At 35.2% G+C, this 20,427-nt stretch overlaps 1 protein-coding gene across 6 annotated transcripts in view; it reads left to right on the forward strand.

Moving 5' to 3' along the window:
• Positions 1-20,427, forward strand: part of PARG (poly(ADP-ribose) glycohydrolase) — a 110,264-nt gene that overhangs the window by 68,878 nt on the left and 20,959 nt on the right. For 5 of the 6 annotated variants that reach the window (XM_061196151.1, XM_061196125.1, XM_061196133.1 and 2 more), the window contains 3 exons: positions 4,347-4,422; positions 9,987-10,134; positions 20,174-20,252. In XM_061196151.1, the coding sequence (XP_061052134.1) occupies positions 4,347-4,422; positions 9,987-10,134; positions 20,174-20,252 (303 nt within the window). The remainder of the gene's footprint in view (positions 1-4,346; positions 4,423-9,986; positions 10,135-20,173; positions 20,253-20,427) is intronic. The other variant, XM_061196170.1, reaches the window with a different exon arrangement.

A 20,427-nucleotide genomic window follows, 5' to 3' on the forward strand; every position in this document is an offset into this window, starting at 1 on the left:
ACAAGAGTTTTGAAGTTTGGCTGTCAGCATGTACTATTGGCAATTTTGTGGAAGTTGCTAATTTACTAGGGTTTTTTCTTATTTACCTGCAAATACTGAGGAGAATAATAAGCAATCTGAGTTTATTCAGATATGTAAGTTCCTTAGTGCCTTGAAATAGTCAACACATTTTCTAACCTGGAACAAATCCCCAAAGCACTTAGAGAAGAATGTATCTACTTTTTCAGTGCATGTGAGGACATGATTAAACATGCTAAATGCATATTTTGGATGTGCATTCATGTTAATCAGTGCCTCTTCATTTTCTAATAATTTTTATCGTAGTTTGTAATTGTTTTGTTTAGAATTAGTGATGAAAGGGACTCACTCTTAAAGGAATTAACTTGAGAAAGCACATATGCTTAGATGGCTTTCCTGTGTTTTCATCCATCAAAGATGTTTATTTGTGAGGTGAAAGAAAAACAGACTTACTTTAGGAGGCTGACTGCATGGCTGAGATGATTATTAGCAGAGGGAAGTGGATAAAAGATTAAGCAACCAAAAGAAAGACAAAAACAAGAACAAAATTGAGTCAGAAAGGAAGAGAAACATGTACAGCATTTCGGAATCATGGCATATTAGAAATTAAGGGACCCCAGGAAGTCATCTGGTCCAGCTGCCTACTAAAAGTAATCAGCTCTGTAATACCTATAACAGATGGAGACTAGGCAGCCCTGGTGATGGGAGATTCACGGTTTGGCCGCAGTCTATCCCATTGTTGGCTGCTTGTGTTATTGTCTAATAGTTTCATTTACTAAAAAAGTCTGTCTTCCAAAAATCTCCCCACCCCGCCAAATCCCATTCCTCGTTCTTCCTTCTGGAGCTACAATAAATAAAACTAATTTTCTTTAACATTTGACCCTCCTTCATGTATTTTAATGCTTTCTTGATCCACCCCCACCTCTAACAATACACACAGGTACATACTAAACTACTCATTTCTTCTGTTTCACATATAATATGGATTGTAAACCCTTTAACTCTGCTGTTGATGTACCCTAGGCCATTGGTCCCTCTTAAAATATGGTGCCTAGAACTAAAGTAACAATCTGCTATGTTATCTGCCCAGACTAGAGTACAGAAGGTTGCTTTTCTTAGCTCTTCTATTAGTCTCTAATAGGAACACAGATGTTTTTGTTCATGTTGCTTTTGTGTAGATTTTATAGATCATTCAGAGGGATTGTTTTTAATTCAGCTCAGGATCTCTACTCTGCATCTGGCGTTCATTTGGCACTAATGTGAAAGGACACCTATTTGTACACCATCTGGGAGAGAAGGGATAGGTCAAAATGCAGAGATTGGTGAGGCTGCTGTGTCAGTAAGATAATTTTACTCTTTAAATAAAATCAAGATATTCCCCTTAACCTAGATAGGCAGAATTTAACTTGAAACTTTTCATACTTTTTTTTTTTTTATTTCATTGATCTCTTTTGTTTTAGCTGCTTCTTAAGTGAGTTGCAGAATGCAATTAAAATCCATCTCCCAGATTCCACAGAACCAGAAACATGTGTTCACTTAAAGAGAGAGGATGAAGAAGAGATGAGGATTGTTGGTATTCCCAAGAGTAAGGGACTAAATGGGTGCCCGGAAGTTAGAGGCTTTTCTGAGTTTCAAGATTCTGGCATTGTAGTTAACCCTGTGACTATCAATAAATACCTTAGCCAGGCTTAGTTAATCACAGAGAACCAGAATAATCTGTTTTTGATTCCTGGGGCAATGGTATGAAGAATTTGCTGGGCCCAGAAGGGGAAACCTATTAGGAAGTTGGAGGATGCTTATTTTAAAAAAATAGTTTCTAGCAATTTCATAATTTTGAGAAGTGTACTATAAGCTGACAACTACAGTCACAGAGAATAGTTGACAGCAGATGAGATTTCTGGATCATGCTTCTTTATCTTTTCAATAGTATCCTCACAGGTAGTCTCCCTTGGAATAAAATAGCTAGGAAAGTAGGACCCTGCAAAAAAGGGAAGTTAAAAATAATCAAACTTACGGTACTAACTTTCTCCAGGAGATTTGGAAAGTAATTTTTCTAAAAGCATAGCTTACTAGTTAAGAGCTTGAACCATTACCTTAGGCTTTCTGGGTTCAAATCTTTGTTGCTTCATTTACTAGTCTTGGACAGGTTACTTAAATGCTTTTTGTGCTTTATTTTCCCATCTGTAAAAGGAGATAGTAATAGGGATGTTGTGAAGATTAAATAAGTTAATACAAATGAAGCTTTTAGAACAGAATCTGTACTGAATTATTTTACCTTCTGAGTAAGGTCAGTCTGTTGGACTGGAGCTTTACCAGAAATGTATTTGGACTCATTGATACCAGGATAAAAGCAAATCCCAATAAATAAATAGTGCTTCCCAGCTAAATTTTTTTTTAAATGTAATTGTTTTAAAAAATATATAATTCCCCTCCCTCCAAAAATTCATGCCACTCTGTATAAGTTAGGGGTTTACTATCTATTACATTCTATTATAATTTATTTATTTTTGTTCAGTAAGTAATCAGGAGTAAAAAATCTAAGGAAAAATGTCATCATCAACTGCTATTAATAAAAAGGAATTGTTTTTTAAATATGATTTAAGCAGGTAAACACTGTAGGGCAGGAAAAAGTTTTTCCTCAATCCTCTTAGGGTCCCTGGCTGGGTATTAAAATTAAACTGAGAAAGATTAACAAGAGAAAAGCATACAAATTTATTTTATATAAGTTTTGCATGATACAGGAGCCTTTATGTGGAAATGAAGACCCAAAGAAACAGATCTATGTACTTTTATGCTAGGTTTGATGAAGAATAGACAGTCATGGAGGAATATGATATGTAAAAGAGTATGAGGTGATTGAAGTAAACTGGGGGAAACAGCAAGTTCTGGTTGTTGGAATTCTTCTTGGCGTCTCTGTCTGCAGAGATAATAATGCTCCTTTCCTCCAGGTATAGGTAGGGTCCCTCATGTGAAGGTTTTATGGCTTGTTGCAGGTAAGAAAGGTGAGAGGGGGAGGAGGTCAGAGTGACCTTTCTGCTTCTGCCATTTTCTCAAACTTCTTCAGCTTAAAATATTCAGTATGCCAAGATGCCAAATTTGGGGGTAGTTTATCTGAGCCCCATAAACACCTCAGTGACCATGGTTTATGAAAAGGAAAGAAAATAATTGTGACTTACAGGTACTAGACTTATCTATCAATTTTATTAATATAAAAATACCATAGATCAGGATTTCTGTAGCATGTATTTTCATCAAGACACCCCCCACACATATACGGTTTCCAAACTAGTGAAAATAGAACCCCTCTGAGAATCATATATACTTTTTTGTCAAATTTTCTTATATTTTTCCTTAGGTTGCCAACTCTAGCATAATAATAAAATTTCATAGATCTTAATTTTTTAAAATATTTTGAGAAGTTTTTCAACTTTTAAAGAGGAGAAACTTAAACTGGTGCAGCCACTATGGAAAACAGTATGGAGGTTTCTCAAAAAACTGAAAATAGAACTACCATGTGACCCAGTAATTCCACTCCTGGGCATATATCTGAAAAATAATTCGAAAAGATACATGCACCCCAATGTTCTTAGAAGCATTATTTATAGTTGCCAAGATATGGAAGCAACCTAAGTGTCCATCAACAGATGAATGGATAAAGAAGATGTGGTATATATGTACAGTGGAATACTACTCGGCCATAAAAAAGAACAAAATTTTGCCATTTACATCAACATGGATGGACTGGGAGGGCATTATTCTAAGTGAAAGAAGTCAGAGAAAGACAAATACTGTATGATATCACTTACATGTGGAATCTAAAAAGTACAACAAACTACTGGGTATAACAAGAAGGATACTCACAGATACAGGGAACAAATGAGTGGTTACCGGTGGTGGTGGGTGTGGAGCAGTAGGAGGTACACACTGTTGGGTGTTAGATAGGCTCAAGGATGTATTGTACAACATGGGGAATGTAGCCCATATTTTGTAATAACTGTAAATGGAAAGTAACCTTTAAAAATTGTATAAAAAATAAAAAATATTTTTAAAAAAAGAGGAGAAACTGATATTTTGTAAGGGCAAAACAATTTTCAAAACAGTATGTTATCCCATTTTAATTTAAATATGTATATTTATTTATTTGAATAAGAAAAATTTGGGGAGACTATCCCAAGAATGTTAAGAGTAAATAAGCATCTATTTCTGACTTTTGAGATTTGGAATAGTTTCAATTTTTCTTTTATAGTTAATCTGTATTTTCAGACTTTTCTGTAGTGAAATACTTACCATTAAAAAAATAAATAAGGAAATATCTTTTTAAATTGTAGATGTGAAAAACTCCTGACTCGATTGCATGTCACTTACGAAGGTACCATAGAAGGAAATGGTCAAGGCATGCTACAGGTAGGAGAATTACAGCAGTGGGGGCGTGGGGGGAAGGGACGACTGTCCCTTGTCAAGCTTCCGACAGCAAAGGAAATATGAAAAGCTGCTTATTTATCTTCTAAGCTGATTTAATGCAATGAAGTATAATAGCAGAATGGAGAAAAACACCAAACAGATCACCTTGACAGCCTTGGTAATACTGTTATCTGCCGATGTACGTTCTCTGTTTCTTACGTGTGCCTCTTTAAAAAGCCTTTGACAGAAAATCCAAGATCTGGACAACATCAGGCCTCTTGGTTCAGATATAGCTTGTAGATTGACAGTGGAGGAAGTTCCCAGGGTATGGTCTTGACAAGCTGTCACCAGGCAGTTTTGTTCTCTTTCTTTAAAGGCTCTTGCTCTGCCCTAAAAAATGACCAGCTTGAGATGTTTTTCTGCCACCAACTTTGTTTAGGTCTAGGAGGCAGACATCTAAAACGGATTGATAAGAAAGTCCTCTCTCCCATGTGTAATAGTTTTAGGCACATGAGCCAAATATACTTGCCATCTCTTCCCTGTTTTAGAGCAAGTAATTTTTTCCATCTGTCAATCTTTGTTATTAATCTGTGTTCCTGCCATTATGTAAAAAAAAATATTTTGGAAAAAGGAGTTAACAAGTAAAACACTGTATCTAGCTTTAACTTGTTCTTAACACCTAACCTGAACACGTGCTTTCCTTTTGCTTTATAGTGATCTTTTTAAAAAATCACTAATCAGAGGTAAAATGTTAGTGTTTTGTGTTCTTATCTTATTTAGAAGAGCATTGTAATCCTTATTTTCTTTGAAAGAAGCTTGTACACCATCTTGTTTATACTGAGACTAGCTGATTTTTTTCTTAGATCATTATTAAATGCTTATATAGGATCAGAGGTTAAATAAAGCAGTTGCCTGATAATGGACTATTTGTGTGAATAACTTAATTTTTATTATAAAATGACTAGACTGATTTGCATTTGACTAGTTATTATATACGTATGTATGCTGTAAGTGCCTACATTTGTTTTAGAGTGGCCTTTTATTTAGACATATTTGTATTTAAAATTTTCAAAGAGGCAAACCATGTTTTGTTTTAAATGACCTCCCAGTGATTAAAATTATAGACAAAAATAATTAGGATAACTGAATTAATATTTGTTCTGTACTTAAATTTTTTAAATATTTATATTTAATAAGTCCTTTTTCTTCTATTTAAAACAATAATTTTGAAATAAGACTAAAATTTGTTTCGAATGACTATCACTTTTTCCCCCACATTTCCATCTTGACAAGGTTCTTTCCTACATTAACATCTTGGATTAACTGAGGGAAGCTTAATACACATGAAATAAACAAAGCTACTGGTGGTTAGCACCACAGGAATGCTGACCTTTCATTACAGTACAATTCAGCAAGGAGTTATTCAACAACATTCAAGGTTGAGATTCTCCCCACTTCCCTGGAATGTACTATAGATGAAATGTGAAACCTCAGTAGATTAAAAGAATACCATAAAGGCTTCTATTTATTTTTCTCCCTACCCATGCCATGTATCCCCAGGAGATCAGGGAATATTGTATTGCAGTGCTCCAAATCTCCTTGTGTAGCGTATAAATTACATTATGCTGAATGGCAACAACAACAAAACCTCTCTAAGGAGTGTTATCATTTCTCTCTTTTCATCAAGTTATAATTCAGAACTGAGTAAGCTGAACAAGTAGCTTTAAAGTAAAGTGAGTTAGAAAATGGCTAAAAATAAGGAAGCACTCATATGCTTGTTTTCATGTACTGGAACAGGTTTCTCACCTGCAATAGAGCCTTTTATTAAGAACTTTTTTAAGTAGTAGAAACTGATTTTCTAAAAGACCCCTGCTTTCAGAGGAATATTGAGTTTAGTGTATTTGTTTCTCTGCATACCTTTTAAGTAATAAATATTGGCCTTTTATTCAAAGAATGAACAGTAGCATGCACATTGAATGTATTTCATTTATCATTTCCAAGTAGTACATAGATTGGATAGAGCTTATCTTTTAAATTTAGTTATGTATCTTGTTCCAGTAACAATTAAGCTTAGCTGATCTCAGGCCTTCTTTGTTTCTCATTTGTATTCCGAATACCATGATACTTAGCCAGTCTCTCAGTTTTCAAGAGCTGTCCACTTTATTTCCTTGCTGGGTCTCACTTCTTGCCCCACTGACCTATTTGAGGCCCTAGTAGTGCTTGTCTAAACTATTCAGTATTTACCTAGCCAGCCTTTCTGCTTTTACTTTTCCAGTTCATTCTTTAAGCTCTAGTCTGAATTATCTTCCTAAAACACAGATACATTTATTACTTTTCTTCTTACAATCTTTCCCAGAATCCTCAGAATTAAGTAAAAATTTATTGGACCCCAGACCAGCTCATTACCAACTTTAACTCTCCACATACTGTACACTGCAGACAGGCATGAGGAATCTGCTTACCACTCTCCTCATACAGCTCTTTACATTGGTTTTTCCTGTGTCCTTTTGCAGCTGTTCCCTTAGCCTGATTGTCAGCAAAATCTCAATTGAATGCCACATCCTTTTGTAACGCTCCCGTATCCTCCTCATGAGCCAGTTTTAGTTAATTGTATTATTTGAAAAGTATCAAATACATCCTAATAGGTTCTTTAATAATCATCTTATCATTCTACTTATGTGCCTCACTCCCATCTAGACTAAATGCTATGAAACCAGGAACCACATCTTATTCATCTTTGTATTCCATGGTTCACAGCATAATATTTCATCAATACTTGTTTAATTGAACAATTTAAGCTATAAATCACCCAATGTATAAAGACTTCATATGTAGTAGGTGACTATTTCTAATCAGTGGACTAGTTTAACCAAAATTATTTTTCTATATAAGCTGAAGTTCTAGTGTTGATTTATTATGCCAGAATATAAACCCAAATGATTCACTTTGGTAACTCATTTCAAGAACTTGTCCAGTCATAATTTTCAGTATTTTCTAAGTTCTTCTGTAGTGAAAGAAGACTACTTTATCTTCTATTAATTTCTCTCTTTTCACATATAATATTTTTACATGTCTAAAGATTCATATTCTTGTTTTACTCTTTTGTAAAACAGGCTTCACATTACCATTTCTTATAATTGCTTTAGAGATCACAAACAAGTTTACGAAATCTCATACTTGACAATAGTCTGAAAGTATATGTGAAATAATAGGAAACATATATATTAGTCTCTACAACCTGTTCTTGGCACAGAGCTCCTAAAACCCTTGTAATCTCCTGAGTGGTAAGAGCACTAGGAGCATCTTTTGTTCTAGTATTTGGTCCTTGACCCCAATTCCTGACTCAGAGCTCCTAAACCCCTTGGAATTTCCTGAGTGATAGGCATGTCTTTTGTTCTAATGATGCAGCTCTTGGTGGGCTCCTGGGTAGCTTCAGGATGCGGATGATCACCAGAAAGACTAAGCCATGATTAGAAGTTTGGAACTTTCTGCCCCACCTCCCATCCTCTGGGAAAGGGGGAGAGGGACTGGAGACTCAGTTAATGATCGGTCATGAGAATGTGATGAAGCTTCCATAAAAATTTCAGAAGTACAGGATTTGGAGAGCTTTGGGGTTGGTGAACATGCGGAGGTGCTGGGAGATGACTTGCTTGGAAAGGGCGTGGAAGCTCTGTGCCCCTTCCCACATACCTTGCCCTGTGTGTCTCTACATCTGGCTGTTCATCTGTATCCTTTATTATATCCTTTTTAATAAATCAGTAAATGTAAGTAAGTGTTACCCTGAATTCTGTGAGCTGGTCTAGCAAATCATCAAGCCCCGGGTGGGGTCATGGGAACCCCAATTTATAGCTGGTCAACTAGAAGTACAGGTGACAACCTGGGACTTGAGATTGTCATCTGAACTGGGGCAGTCTTGTAGGACTGAATCCTTAGCCTGTGGGATCTTTCACTAACTCAAGGTAGACAGTGTCAGAACTGAACCTGGATTGTAGGACACCTAGCCGGTGTTGCAGAATTGCTTGATGTGTGGAAAATCCACACATCTGGTGTCAGAAGTGTCGAGAGTGTGGTAGTAGTGTGAGAGTAAAGAAGAGACACAGGATTGTGTTTTTCCTAAATAGTATAGAAGCCTCTCTTACGTTACTTACTAAATTCTGGTGGGGGGCGGGGGGAGTTGTGTATGACTGTATGTGTACACAAGTTGTGTGTATGTGTGTATGTGTGTAATCTAACTCCCCAAATAGAAAAATCTAAGACAAAGTCAGAAACTATTTCTTACATATTGCCCCATAGAGCCTAGCATACCGTTGGACACATTGGAGTGCATAGTAAGTTTAAGACAAACAAATAATTCTGGCAAGTTGAGTTTGCTTTCTCTTGAGGATTGTGTAACTCACCTTTATCAATAGGAGCTTGGGGATGCCATCATAGTACTCCATAGAAAACGTACATATAGTTTTAAACTAAATTGGAAATATTAATTTATTGAATCTTTGTTGTTAAACTAGATTTTTTTGTCTTCATTTTTCTTCCCCTTAGGTGTATTTTTTTTAAAAAGTTTGCAATGTTTTTGCAGTTTGGGGTTTGCAGTTGAATTTAGAAGGAAGAAATTTTCATCCCTGTATTCTTTCACAAAAGAAAAAAGTTACCAAAAAGGTTAAATCCTGAACTTTTCAAACCTTTAAGGACAGGTGTTTAATTTCCATATTATATAAGAAAGGTACAGGCTATATAGTTTGGAGATACCATGGGTTCGTTTCCAGACCATTGCAAAAAAGCGAGTCACATGAATTTTTTTGGTTTCCCAGTGCATATAAAAGTTACGTTTATACTATACTGTAGTCTTTTAAGTGTCCAATAGCATTATGTCTAAGAAAATGTACATGCCTTAATTAAAAAGTACTTTATTGCTAAAAAAAATGCCAGCCATCATCTGAGCCTTCAGGTCGTGATTTTTTTTGCTGGTGGAGGGTTTGAAATATCGCAAGAATTACCAAAATATGACACAGAGACACAAAGTGAGAAAATGCTATTGGAAAAATGGCACCAATAACCTTGCTAGATGCAGGGTTGTCATTAACATTCAATTTGTAAAAAGTGCAATATCTGTGAAGTGCAATAAAGCGAAGTGCAATAAAATGAGGTATGCCTGTATAATTATATTAAAGTCATATGAAGTACATAAATGGAAATTGAGTAGAGAGTGGTGGAGAAGTGATCTTGAAACCTTTCCAGATAAAAACCTCCCTTGATTTGTGGCCCTTGGAGGACAGGTAAGGTTTATAAACAAGAGTCCATATAATTACATTGAGGCTTTTGCCTAAAACTCTGTTTTCCATGTTCCTTCTAACATTTTGGAATCCAAAGAAATATCCAGAGATGTTAACTGCAGTGAGGTGGAAAGAGTGCAGTCAACCACAATCTGTTCTCCCTGGGAAGATTACTAATTTGGGGATTGATTTATGTGGTAAAGGAAAGGAAGATCAGAGCTTAGAGGGAGTATACTTCTTTATCATATATGTAGGTATTTTAAATTGTCATTTAACATGCCACATTTTCCCAAATAGGTGGATTTTGCAAACCGTTTTGTTGGAGGTGGTGTAACCAGTGCAGGACTTGTGCAAGAAGAAATCCGCTTTTTAATCAACCCTGAGTTGATTGTTTCACGGCTCTTCACTGAGGTGCTGGATCACAATGAATGTCTTATCATCACAGGTTAGTTGTGAGAAGTCTGGACAATGGGGTAGTGTTCCCCATCTGTGACGATCTATCATGAAGACTAGAGGCCACTCAGATGGTAGCTTTTCTCTACCGTGGGCATTAGTCCCAATATTTTAATTCATTAATTTATTCTTGTTCTTATTAAATTGTTACAGTTTCATTTTCATAACCTTGAGTAAGACATTTTGTCCCCACTTTTTCTTTCTTGGTATCTTTATCTGAGGAACAAGGGTAAAAATGATTAAACTACTCTCCAGTTTGAAATTTTATGATATGGTGTCCTTAAAAAGAAGATAGTGATATGTCTTTGAGCATGTATCTTATTATTATTCTTCCATTATATTTCCAAAGTGATTTGTTGTACTTCAGTATGAACACACTTTGTAAGTATAAAAAACAGTTACAGTGTTTGGAGAGAGTCAGTACAACAGTGAGCTTTATAGAAGGGAAATAAATCAGTAGCCTTATGTTTATTCTAATTTCTAACCCTAAGAGAAAAAGTGTGATTATCTTAGTGCCTCTCTTTGATTTAAGTTATTATGGGAGGAGGAGAGAAGGAAACATAGTCAAATTTATACTTTAGGCCTATTAATCAAGATTAATCATTTTTTTTCCTTAAGTTTCTTTAGATTGCAGTATCACTATGTCACAGTATTTTCTCGTGTGTAAGCTACCAGAAAAATTGATGATTAACTCATAACTCTTAAGAAACTCTTAATCAGCCACTATAGGGAAGTTAAGCCTTTTATTCAGGTACCTAAAAGAACATTCCCATATAAAAGCCGTAATCAGCCATCAATTGCTGATGTTTTTTTCTTTCTGCAAAGGAGGATTTCTTATTTCCTCTTAGAATCTATTGCCACTTTGAGATTCGTATAGGAGACTAACAGGCTAAGTGTAGGAGAATTTGGTTGATTGTTATTTTCAAAGATTACAATGGGATGAAAACCATCCTCTGTTAGTTTTATCAAATGTATAACTCAACTAATTTATGTCCAAAGAGGTACATGACAGAACTAAGACTCTGAGACCACACATCTCAGATACATTTGTAGGCAACCTTCAGGAGAGCATCTAAATTTTGTCCCTTATGTTTTGCTTTCAGGATTCCCTCTTTGTCTGTCAACTGTTTATGATGTATATAGGTGTGGATCTCTTTAACTTTATCCTGTTTGGGTTCATTGAATGTCTTGAATGTTTAGATACATTTGGTAAATTTTTGGCCATTATTTCTTCAAGTATTCTTTCTGTCCCTTTCTCTTCTCTCCTTCTGAGACTCCTGTTATGCGTGTGTTGGTACATTTGGTGATGTCCCATTGGTCTCTGAAGCTCTGTTCATTTTTCTTCATTCTTTTTGTTTCTCAGATTGGATAATTTCTACTGACCTATCTTCTAGTTCACTGATTCTTCTGTCTGCTCTAATCTGCTTTTTAATCCCCTCAGTGAAATTTTTATTCCAGTCATTATGCTTTTCAACTATAGAATTTCTATTTGATTCTTTTTAAAAATAATTTTTATCTCTATTGAGACTCTCTATTTGTGAGGCATTGTTCTCATATTTTCATTTAGTTCTTTAGACATAATTTCCTTTAGTTTTTTTTAATGGAGTAAAACAGCTGACTTAAAGTTTCTGTTTAGTAAGTCCAACATCTGGGCTCCTCAGGGTGGGTCAGTTACTAATGAATACTTTTTTTCCCTGAGTATGGACCCTACTTTCTCGTTTCTTTGCATGTCTCAATTTTTTTGTTGAAAACTGGACATTTTAAATGGGCCAACTCTTGAAATCAGATTTTCTCCTTTTCCCAGAGTTTGTTTTTGTTGCTGTTTGTTTAGTGACTTTCCTAATCTAGTTCTGTGAAGACTGTATTCTTTTTCATGTGTAGCCACTAAAGTCTCTGCTTGGTTAGATTAGTAGTTACCTAATGATTGGACAGAGATTTTCTTAAATGCCTAGAGCCAGTAAGTCAGTCTTTGCCAAAGGGCTCTGTGTATATGTTGGGGCTTACCTTCAACACTCCACCAGGCAGTTGACACTTCCTTCCTGCTTGCACAGAGCCTCAAGATCAGAGTGAGGGGAGAGGTTAGGACCTTCTCAGGTCTTTCTTGAGCCTGTGTACAGCCATGGGCATGTGTGTAGATGTCTAGATTCCCGAGGATACTTAGAACTTTTCAAAGTCCCATAAGTACTTCTCATTCCTTAGCTTTTCCTCTGAAGCTTTTTGGTTAGCCTATTTACCCCAACTGTAATCTAATGCCTCAGGCAGCTACACTGTTGAACAGTTGACTATAATTGTTTTCAACAAACACCCCTGGGTATTAGGCTTTTCACCCTGGACGAAGTCTAAGTCTGGTCAAATAAAGACAGCCTTGTGAGTGAGGTCTTCCAGGGAACCACCAGACAGGTCAGATGATTACAGTTCTTTGAGAATGGGGCTTTGAAGGAGCTTCAACCCTTCTCTGCCCCCTCTGCTGGCAACCAGGCTGCTTTGATTACAGGCTGTTGGTTTTTAAGGCTACTACGGAACTTGGGAAAGTGGAATAGGAATAGGGCAAGTTAAAACACCATACAACTCATTGTGTTTACCAATATTCAGCCAATTTTTCTTTAATAAACACTCCTCAGACTGCTGCAAGCCTTTGGTTAATTCCCACAGTTCAGAAAAAGATGATTCTTACAAGTTTTGCCAGTGTTCTCATTATTTTTATGGAAGAAAGAGTTCTCCGAGATTTTTACTCCATTGTTTTTGTTGATGTGTCCGTATCTTTGATAAGTGCTTGTGGATAAAAGGGCTTTCAACGAGTTATTCCACATCTTTTAGATAATCCTATATTATTTCTTATAATATCCTTTTGATTCTGCTGTTTTGGTGAGATAGGCAAAAAATAAAAATTGTTGTTTGAGTTTATGTAGGAAGTTTAGAACTTCAGCAAAGGAATTTCTTCTTTGATAGAACTGCAGCTATTTGAAGTTAATAACCTGAAGTATTTCATCCAGAATTCTGAGGTTGTGATCCAAACTGTAGTGAAATAGAAAGATAAAACCCTTTTATTCTCAGCATTGTCTCAACTCACATATTGGTTGTCTATCTGCATTTGTTGTTTATTATGTATGCAGATAAGAAGGGTGTAGTTAGAAGTTGTTAGGGTAGAAAAGAGTGTAAGGAATTATAGAACAAAAAAATTAAACTGTCATAAATCCATTGTTGGGCAAATGAATACTTTGAATATTGATCTCAGACTGTTTTAGAGAGCACTGAAGTTCTGGAATGTGACCGTCTCCAGCATTTGGGTGTATCAAATAATACTTTAAAAGATTTTTAATTTTTAGCAGTTAAGCTAGATTTGAATTGAAGACTGAGAACAAAATATCCCATCAGTTTTTTAGGATGAATTTACATTCTTGAAATAAAAAAGTTGGTAGAATGCAGGGCATTTTAACGCAAAGCTAATTTGTTTCATTTGCTTCACTTCTGTTGTACTAGGGAAGTAAGTCCCTTGTCATCTCCCATTAATGTTTCTGTAAATAAAGGATGTAATTTCCTTGGGAATAGTAAAAGGAAAACATTAGACTTTTTTTCTTTTTTAAGGATAGTTTGTCCCCAATCTAAAAAAGCATCATCACTCTGGAGTTATATCTGGTCTCTAACTTACCTGCAGCCATTGTAAAATAGATGGAAAATTGCAGATCCATGACTCACCTTCACACCTGTAATTACCTCAGGCTAAGGACACCCGGGGTGACTTTTAACTCAGCATTTTTTCCCCATATCCACTTAACTCTATTATAGTGCCTCCTAATTAATATCTGTGATGTGATGTTCCCTTAATGGAAATGGCCATTTCATCATCTATTTGATGTTGGATTTCTGCCATCTCCCTTCTTAGGAGACTCTTAAGTATGCACTGCAGTCTATCTGCCTGATCAATTCCATTCCTTCAATGATTCAACCAGGCTCAGTGAGCTAATGGCTGTGACTGTGCTGCCTGAATCTGTAGAAGAGTTTGAGAAATTGGAAATAAATTAAATTTATCATCATTGTGGGGCATCTGGTTGGTATCAGACTTTTAAATGAATATGAAACAGGTCATGTAAACAGGCAAATACTTTTATCCAAACAGTGTTATCCCTCTACTTGCTGTGATCCTCCCTGGAGCAGTCATGAGTTAAAACCTTTCAGTAAGTATAGATTGAGGAAAAGAATTAAAACTCCAATCTTCCCCTTTTTTCCCCTCTCTCGTGTTCCTTCACAACATCCAGTAAAAGCTTCAATACTAAAAGGTGTTACTGTGGTGCTGGGAGATTATTTTGTTGTTTCTGTTTGGTGAGAACATAAAGCAGATGCCTAGACATGAAACTTACTGAGCAGAATGTTGACACATTTAATATAAAACCTGCCCTCTAGTGAATCAAATCGTCCCAAACACCACAGGTCCTTATATCTTTTGTGAGTGTCAGCAGAACTGATAGAAAAGACAAAAGCAGACACCACTGCTTATAGTACTGGTACTTTTCACAGAGTTAACAACACTAGAGGTGCCCATCCCTACAAAAACAGCCCTGGTGCTTACTAAATGACATCAGCTCATTGGGAAAGATCCCAATAAAGTTGGAATTTGGCTTTTCTTAATTTTTATTAATCATGGGAATGAAAGGCAAGAGTGGTTTTTTTCTGCTGCATAATCACCACTGTTTTAATGATATTAATAAAAGTGGGGTAGATGGTTTTTGTATAAAGCTTCTAAGGGCGTAACGCATTAGTAAGTAGAATTTCTTTAATCTCCAAATATTTTTTGCTGTGTTCATGATAAACTTTCATTACTAGTAAAAGAAAATAAGAATTTTTCTTACTACTATAAAGTCTAAGAACTCATAAAGTTGTGATGAGCTCTTGAAAAGATGTAAATGGGTTCCTTAAAAGTTTTTAACTTAGGTGAAGGTTTGTCTTTGAGTATGAAGTCTTAAGGCTATATCCCTAGAGAGAGCTATCACAAAGGTCATTGTCTTCTGTCTCTTCTTTGCTGTTATCACTGTTCACCTTTGCATTTTCAGAGAAGTTTATCAGTAAATTTAAATTTAAAGCAAGCTAAGGGCATTTGTTTTTCAGAACAAACAACATAATTTTGAAAGATGTTTACTTAGAAAACTCAGGATTTAATTTGTTTAGAGCAAAAGCATCTGTATGTGCATTTTTGATTTCCCAAACCTGAAGGAAATAAACCTAACCTTGTTTCTCTTAGGAGAGAAGACAAAAACCATCCTAATTTGAAATAGAAGTTGATCATTGATATTTTATATTTTTCAACCACTTTTCAAAAGACAGAAGAGGTGTTTATTTGCATAATTAAGAGATCAGAGTAGACATTATTATTGTTATTATTAATAATAATAATAATAAACAGGGAAAATGAGGCGTGTCCACTGCAGGGCAAAAAGCAAAAGAACAGGACTATTCCCGGCTGTCTTTATTCCCAGTCAGGCCAGTAGACCACGTGTCTTTTAAACCCCACATAAATAGAGTCATATATCTTTGGCTTCTCTACTCCCTTACAAAGTTAAGTCTGATGACACCAATACCAACCTGTGTATGGTATTGAAGGATTTTAAACTCGTCTTATTTGGTTTTCCAAGCTATTCTATGAAGTAAACAATATAAGAATATTGACAAGCCTAATTTTTAGATGTTGAGATGAAGTCCAATGAGATTTGGTTACTTAAGGATTCACTTTGGGTTCCTCGTGACTCTTAATATCAGTGTGGTGCTCTTTTTGCCATGCCACACTGTCTTTGTAAATGAATTTTTTAATATGTCAATTATATAATACTTAGTCCAGATTAAGTATTTCTGGACTCATTATTTTAACCTCAGTGTTCTTCCTGTTTTGCTCCTTAATTACGTTTATGCAGCAAGTACTTACTCAACTGCTTCTATATTTTTGCATTACAAGATGCTAATGTAGGCACACATGTTAATAATATATAATCCCTGCCCTTGAGAAGCTGTCAGTCTAGTGAAGGAGTCAGATTATTGAGGTATAATTGACATACAACAAACCGTATATATTTATAAAGTGTGCAATTAGGTAAGTTTTGACATATGGCTATGCACATGAAGCCATCTTTTTGCCTATGTTTTAATTGGGTTGTTTGTTTTTTTATTCTTGAGTTTGGAAGTGCTTTATATATTTTAGGTAAGTCTTTTATCAGACATATGAAGTATGTCTTTTCATTATCTTAACAATGACCTTTGAAAAACAGAAGTTTCTAATTTTGAAGTCCAGTTTATTAATTTGGGTTTTTGTTTTTTTGGTTTTTTTGGTTCTTTCTGGTTTGATTACTGTAGCTTTATAATAATTCTTGAAATCAGGCAGTGTGAGTCCTCTAACTTTGTTCTTCTTCAGAGTTGTTTGTTGAATTTTAGAATGAGTTTGTCAATATCTACAAAAAAGCTTGATGAATTTTAATTAAGATTGTTTTGAATCTATAGATCAATTTGGGAAGATGACTTTTAAAAAAAATTTTATTGAAGTATAGTTGATTTACAATGTTATATTAATTTCTTCTGTACAGCAAAGTGACTCAATTATACACACACACACACACATATTTTCATATTCTTTTCCATTATGGTTTGTCAGAGGATATTGGATATAGTTCCCTGTGCTATACAATAGGACCTTGTTGTTTATCCATCCTACATATAATAGTTTGCCTCTGCTAATCCCAAACTCCCATTCTTTCCCTCTCCTACCCCTTCTCCTTGACAACCACAGTCTGTTCTCCATAGAGTCTGTTTCTGTTTTGTAGATATGTTCATTTGTGTCATATTTTAGATTCCACATATACGTGATATCATATGGTATTTGTCTTTCTCTGACTTACTTCGCATAGTATGATAATCTCTAGGTCCACCCATGTTGCTGTAAATGGCATTATATCATTCTTTTTGATGGCTGAGTAATAGTCCCTTATATATATATGGACTATATATAAATACCACATCTTCTTTATCCATTCATCTGTCAATGGACATTTTGGTTGTTTCCATGTCTTGGCTATTGTAAATAGCGCTGCTATGAACATAGGGGTGTATATATCATTTTGAATTATAGTTTTGTCTGGGTATATGCCCAGGAGTGGGATTGCTAGATCATATGGCAACTCTATTTTTAGTTTTTTGAGGAACCTCCATACTGTTCTCCATAGTGGCTGCACCAATTTACATTCCCACCAACAGTGTTAGAGGGTTCCCTTTTTTCCACACCCTCTCCAGCATTTGTTATTTGTAGACTTTTTAATGATGGCCATTCTGACCATTGTGAGGTGGTACCTCATTGTAGTTTTGATTTGCATTTCTCTTATAATTAGCAATGTTGAGCATCTTTTCGTGTGCCTATTGGCCATCTGCATGTGGGAAAACTTGACTTCTTAACAATATTTAGTCTTTGACACATGAATGAGATATCTTTATGTTTATTTAGGTCTTATTTAATTTCTCTCAGTCATATTACATAGTTTTTATTGTATACTTCTTTTACATTTTCTCAGACTTATCTCTAAGTATTTCATATTTTTTGTTATTGTAAATGTAGTTTTAAAATTTCAGTTTTTGACTGCTCGTTGATACTGTGTAGAAATATAATTGATTTGCAGATTGCAATGTAATATGTTAATTGCTCTGCTGATGCTGTATGCAGAGTACTGCGGAGCACAAAGAAGGAACAACCAACTCTACTTACAGTGTCAAGGAAGCCTGACATAAGAAAACATGAATTTTGTAGTTATTTTCTTGATTTGTAGCAGACTCTCTTACCCAAAATACTAGGTGAATTTATAGTAATTAAACTGTAAATTATTTAAAATATTGAAAAATTATTTTTAAGAAACAGCGTGCTCAGTAATAGACTAGAAACTCTAGTACTGAGTTTAAATCTTTTAAGTTTTTATTGTGGAATATTTTAATCATTTATAAAAATAGAATAGTATTTTTCATAGCTTTATTTAATATTTACTTATATTGTATATCTACGTTTATATTTGTGTATGTATGAAAATTTTCAGATCTACAGAAAAGTTGCAAGAATAATACAAGGAATTTCCATATAATTTTCACCCAGATTCACCAGTTTACATTTCTGTCCCATCTGCTATATCCTTCTTTCTCTATTTTCTTTTCCTGAACTAGGAGTATATTAGAGACATTCTGCCCTTTTACCCCAAATATTTTATTGTATATTTCCTAAGAACTAGGACATTTTCTTACATTAGCACAGCATAGTTAATCAAAATTAGGAAATTGAACATTGATAAAATACTATTAGCTAATCCCTAGTCAATATTCTATCAATTATCCTAATTATATCTTTTGTAGCTTTCCCCCCACCCAGTCTACAGTCCAATCCAGGATCAGACCTTGAATAGACTTGTCATGTATCCTTTAAACTGGGGCAGTTTCTCAACCTTGTGTTTGTTCACCTTGATATTTTTAAAACATTGAAGCCAGTTACTTGGTAGAATATCTCTTTTGGGGGGTTTGCCCAGTGTTTCTTCATAACTAGATTCAGTTTATTCAGTTTGGTAGGAATCCCACTGAAGTGTATCTTTTGAAGAGAAAAGTAGTACTGTAAAATTCGCATATAACTTATATGCGTATATAACTTCAGTCAGCCCTTTGAATACACATTTCCTTCATATATGGGGACCACCTCTGTGGATTCAACCAACTGCAGATTGTCTAGTACTGTAGTATTTACTATTGAAAGAAATCTACAGTGTAAGGGAACCCGTGCAGTTCAAACCCATTTGTTTGAGAGTCAACTATACTAAAAATATCATTAATCTTAGTTCTCAATGTTGTCTTGTTTCTTTTTTTTTTTTTTTTAATATGTGAAAAGTATAATCTTGCTCAAGGTTTTCAGTTTTTAATTTTACTGTTTTGTTGATTCTTATCAGGTCAAGTAATTATTGAGTTGACCATAGGAGTTGGAATGAGCTTATTTACTTAGTTAAATAGAACACTTTTTTTTTTAAATTTATTTGTTTATTTATTTATTTTTGGCTGTGTTGGGTCTTCGTTTCTGTGTGAGGGCTTTCTCTAGTTGTGGCAAGCGGGGCCAGTCTTCATCGCTGTGCGTGGGCCTCTCACTATTGCGGACTCTCTTGTTGCGGAGCACAGGCTCCAGATGCGCAGGCTCAGTAGTTGTGGCTCACGGGCCTAGTTGCTCCGTGGCATGTGGGATCTTCCCAGACCAGGGCTCGAACCCGTGTTCCCTGCATTAGCAGGCAGATTCTCAATCACTGCGCCACCAGGGAAGCCCCAAATAGAACACTTTTGACACCATCCCTTTTGATATGTTCAGGTCCAATGAATTAGAAATCTATGTTATGTGCCAAGCTTGGTACATCTTCTCATCAGATGAATGTTAATTATGCTTTTTTCCCTCCCTGTCTTCTCAGGCATAATATCCTAGTTTTACAAAGTCCTTTGAAGTACCTTGCCTGTTGATAGGCAAATCCTAAATTTAATTTTATTGACACTTTTCTTAGGGAATGTTTTTATGTAAAATTTATTTTTTCAACAACACAAATAAAAAACCATCTGATCACTGACATTGAAGACAGTGGACTTTTATAAAACACAATCTTTATGTACTACTTATAAAAGAAAAAAATGAGTATGACAGACATTTTGTTTTCTTTGTTGATTGGGACATTCATTCACTGTATGATAATTGCGGTGGCATTTGGAGGCATCATTTTTCTCTTTATGGGAAGTAATAACAAGTCATTAAGACCAGCAGGGGTTTTTTATTTGTTTGTTTCTTAACAGAGACCCTTTAGAAGGTGCAGTTCTTAAGAAATTTTTTTCTGGGGGCAGTGGTGGTGGGATGAATTGGAAGATTGGGATTGACATACATACACTAATATGTATAAAATAGATAACTAATAAGAACCTGCTGTAGAAAAAAAATAAAATTCAAAAAGAAAAAAGAAATTTTTTTCTGAAAAATAATAGTGGCAGATTATTTGTTTCAGGTACTGAACAGTACAGTGAATACACAGGCTATGCCGAAACATACCGTTGGGCCCGGAGCCATGAAGATAGGAGTGAAAGGTGAGTTCATATCTGATGTTAGCATCTCATGGCCAGAAGCTAAGGAATGTGGGTTTGACCCTGGTGCAGTCTGTCTCCCATCTATTCTTATTTCAGAAATATAATTTTATTCTTAAATTCAATAGTACAGTTTCATTAGTAGTTAAAACAGTATCACCATCTCCATATACCAAAG

The sequence above is a fragment of the Eubalaena glacialis genome, chromosome 1 (assembly GCF_028564815.1).
Source record: "Eubalaena glacialis isolate mEubGla1 chromosome 1, mEubGla1.1.hap2.+ XY, whole genome shotgun sequence".
NCBI classification, from domain to species: domain Eukaryota; kingdom Metazoa; phylum Chordata; class Mammalia; order Artiodactyla; family Balaenidae; genus Eubalaena; species Eubalaena glacialis.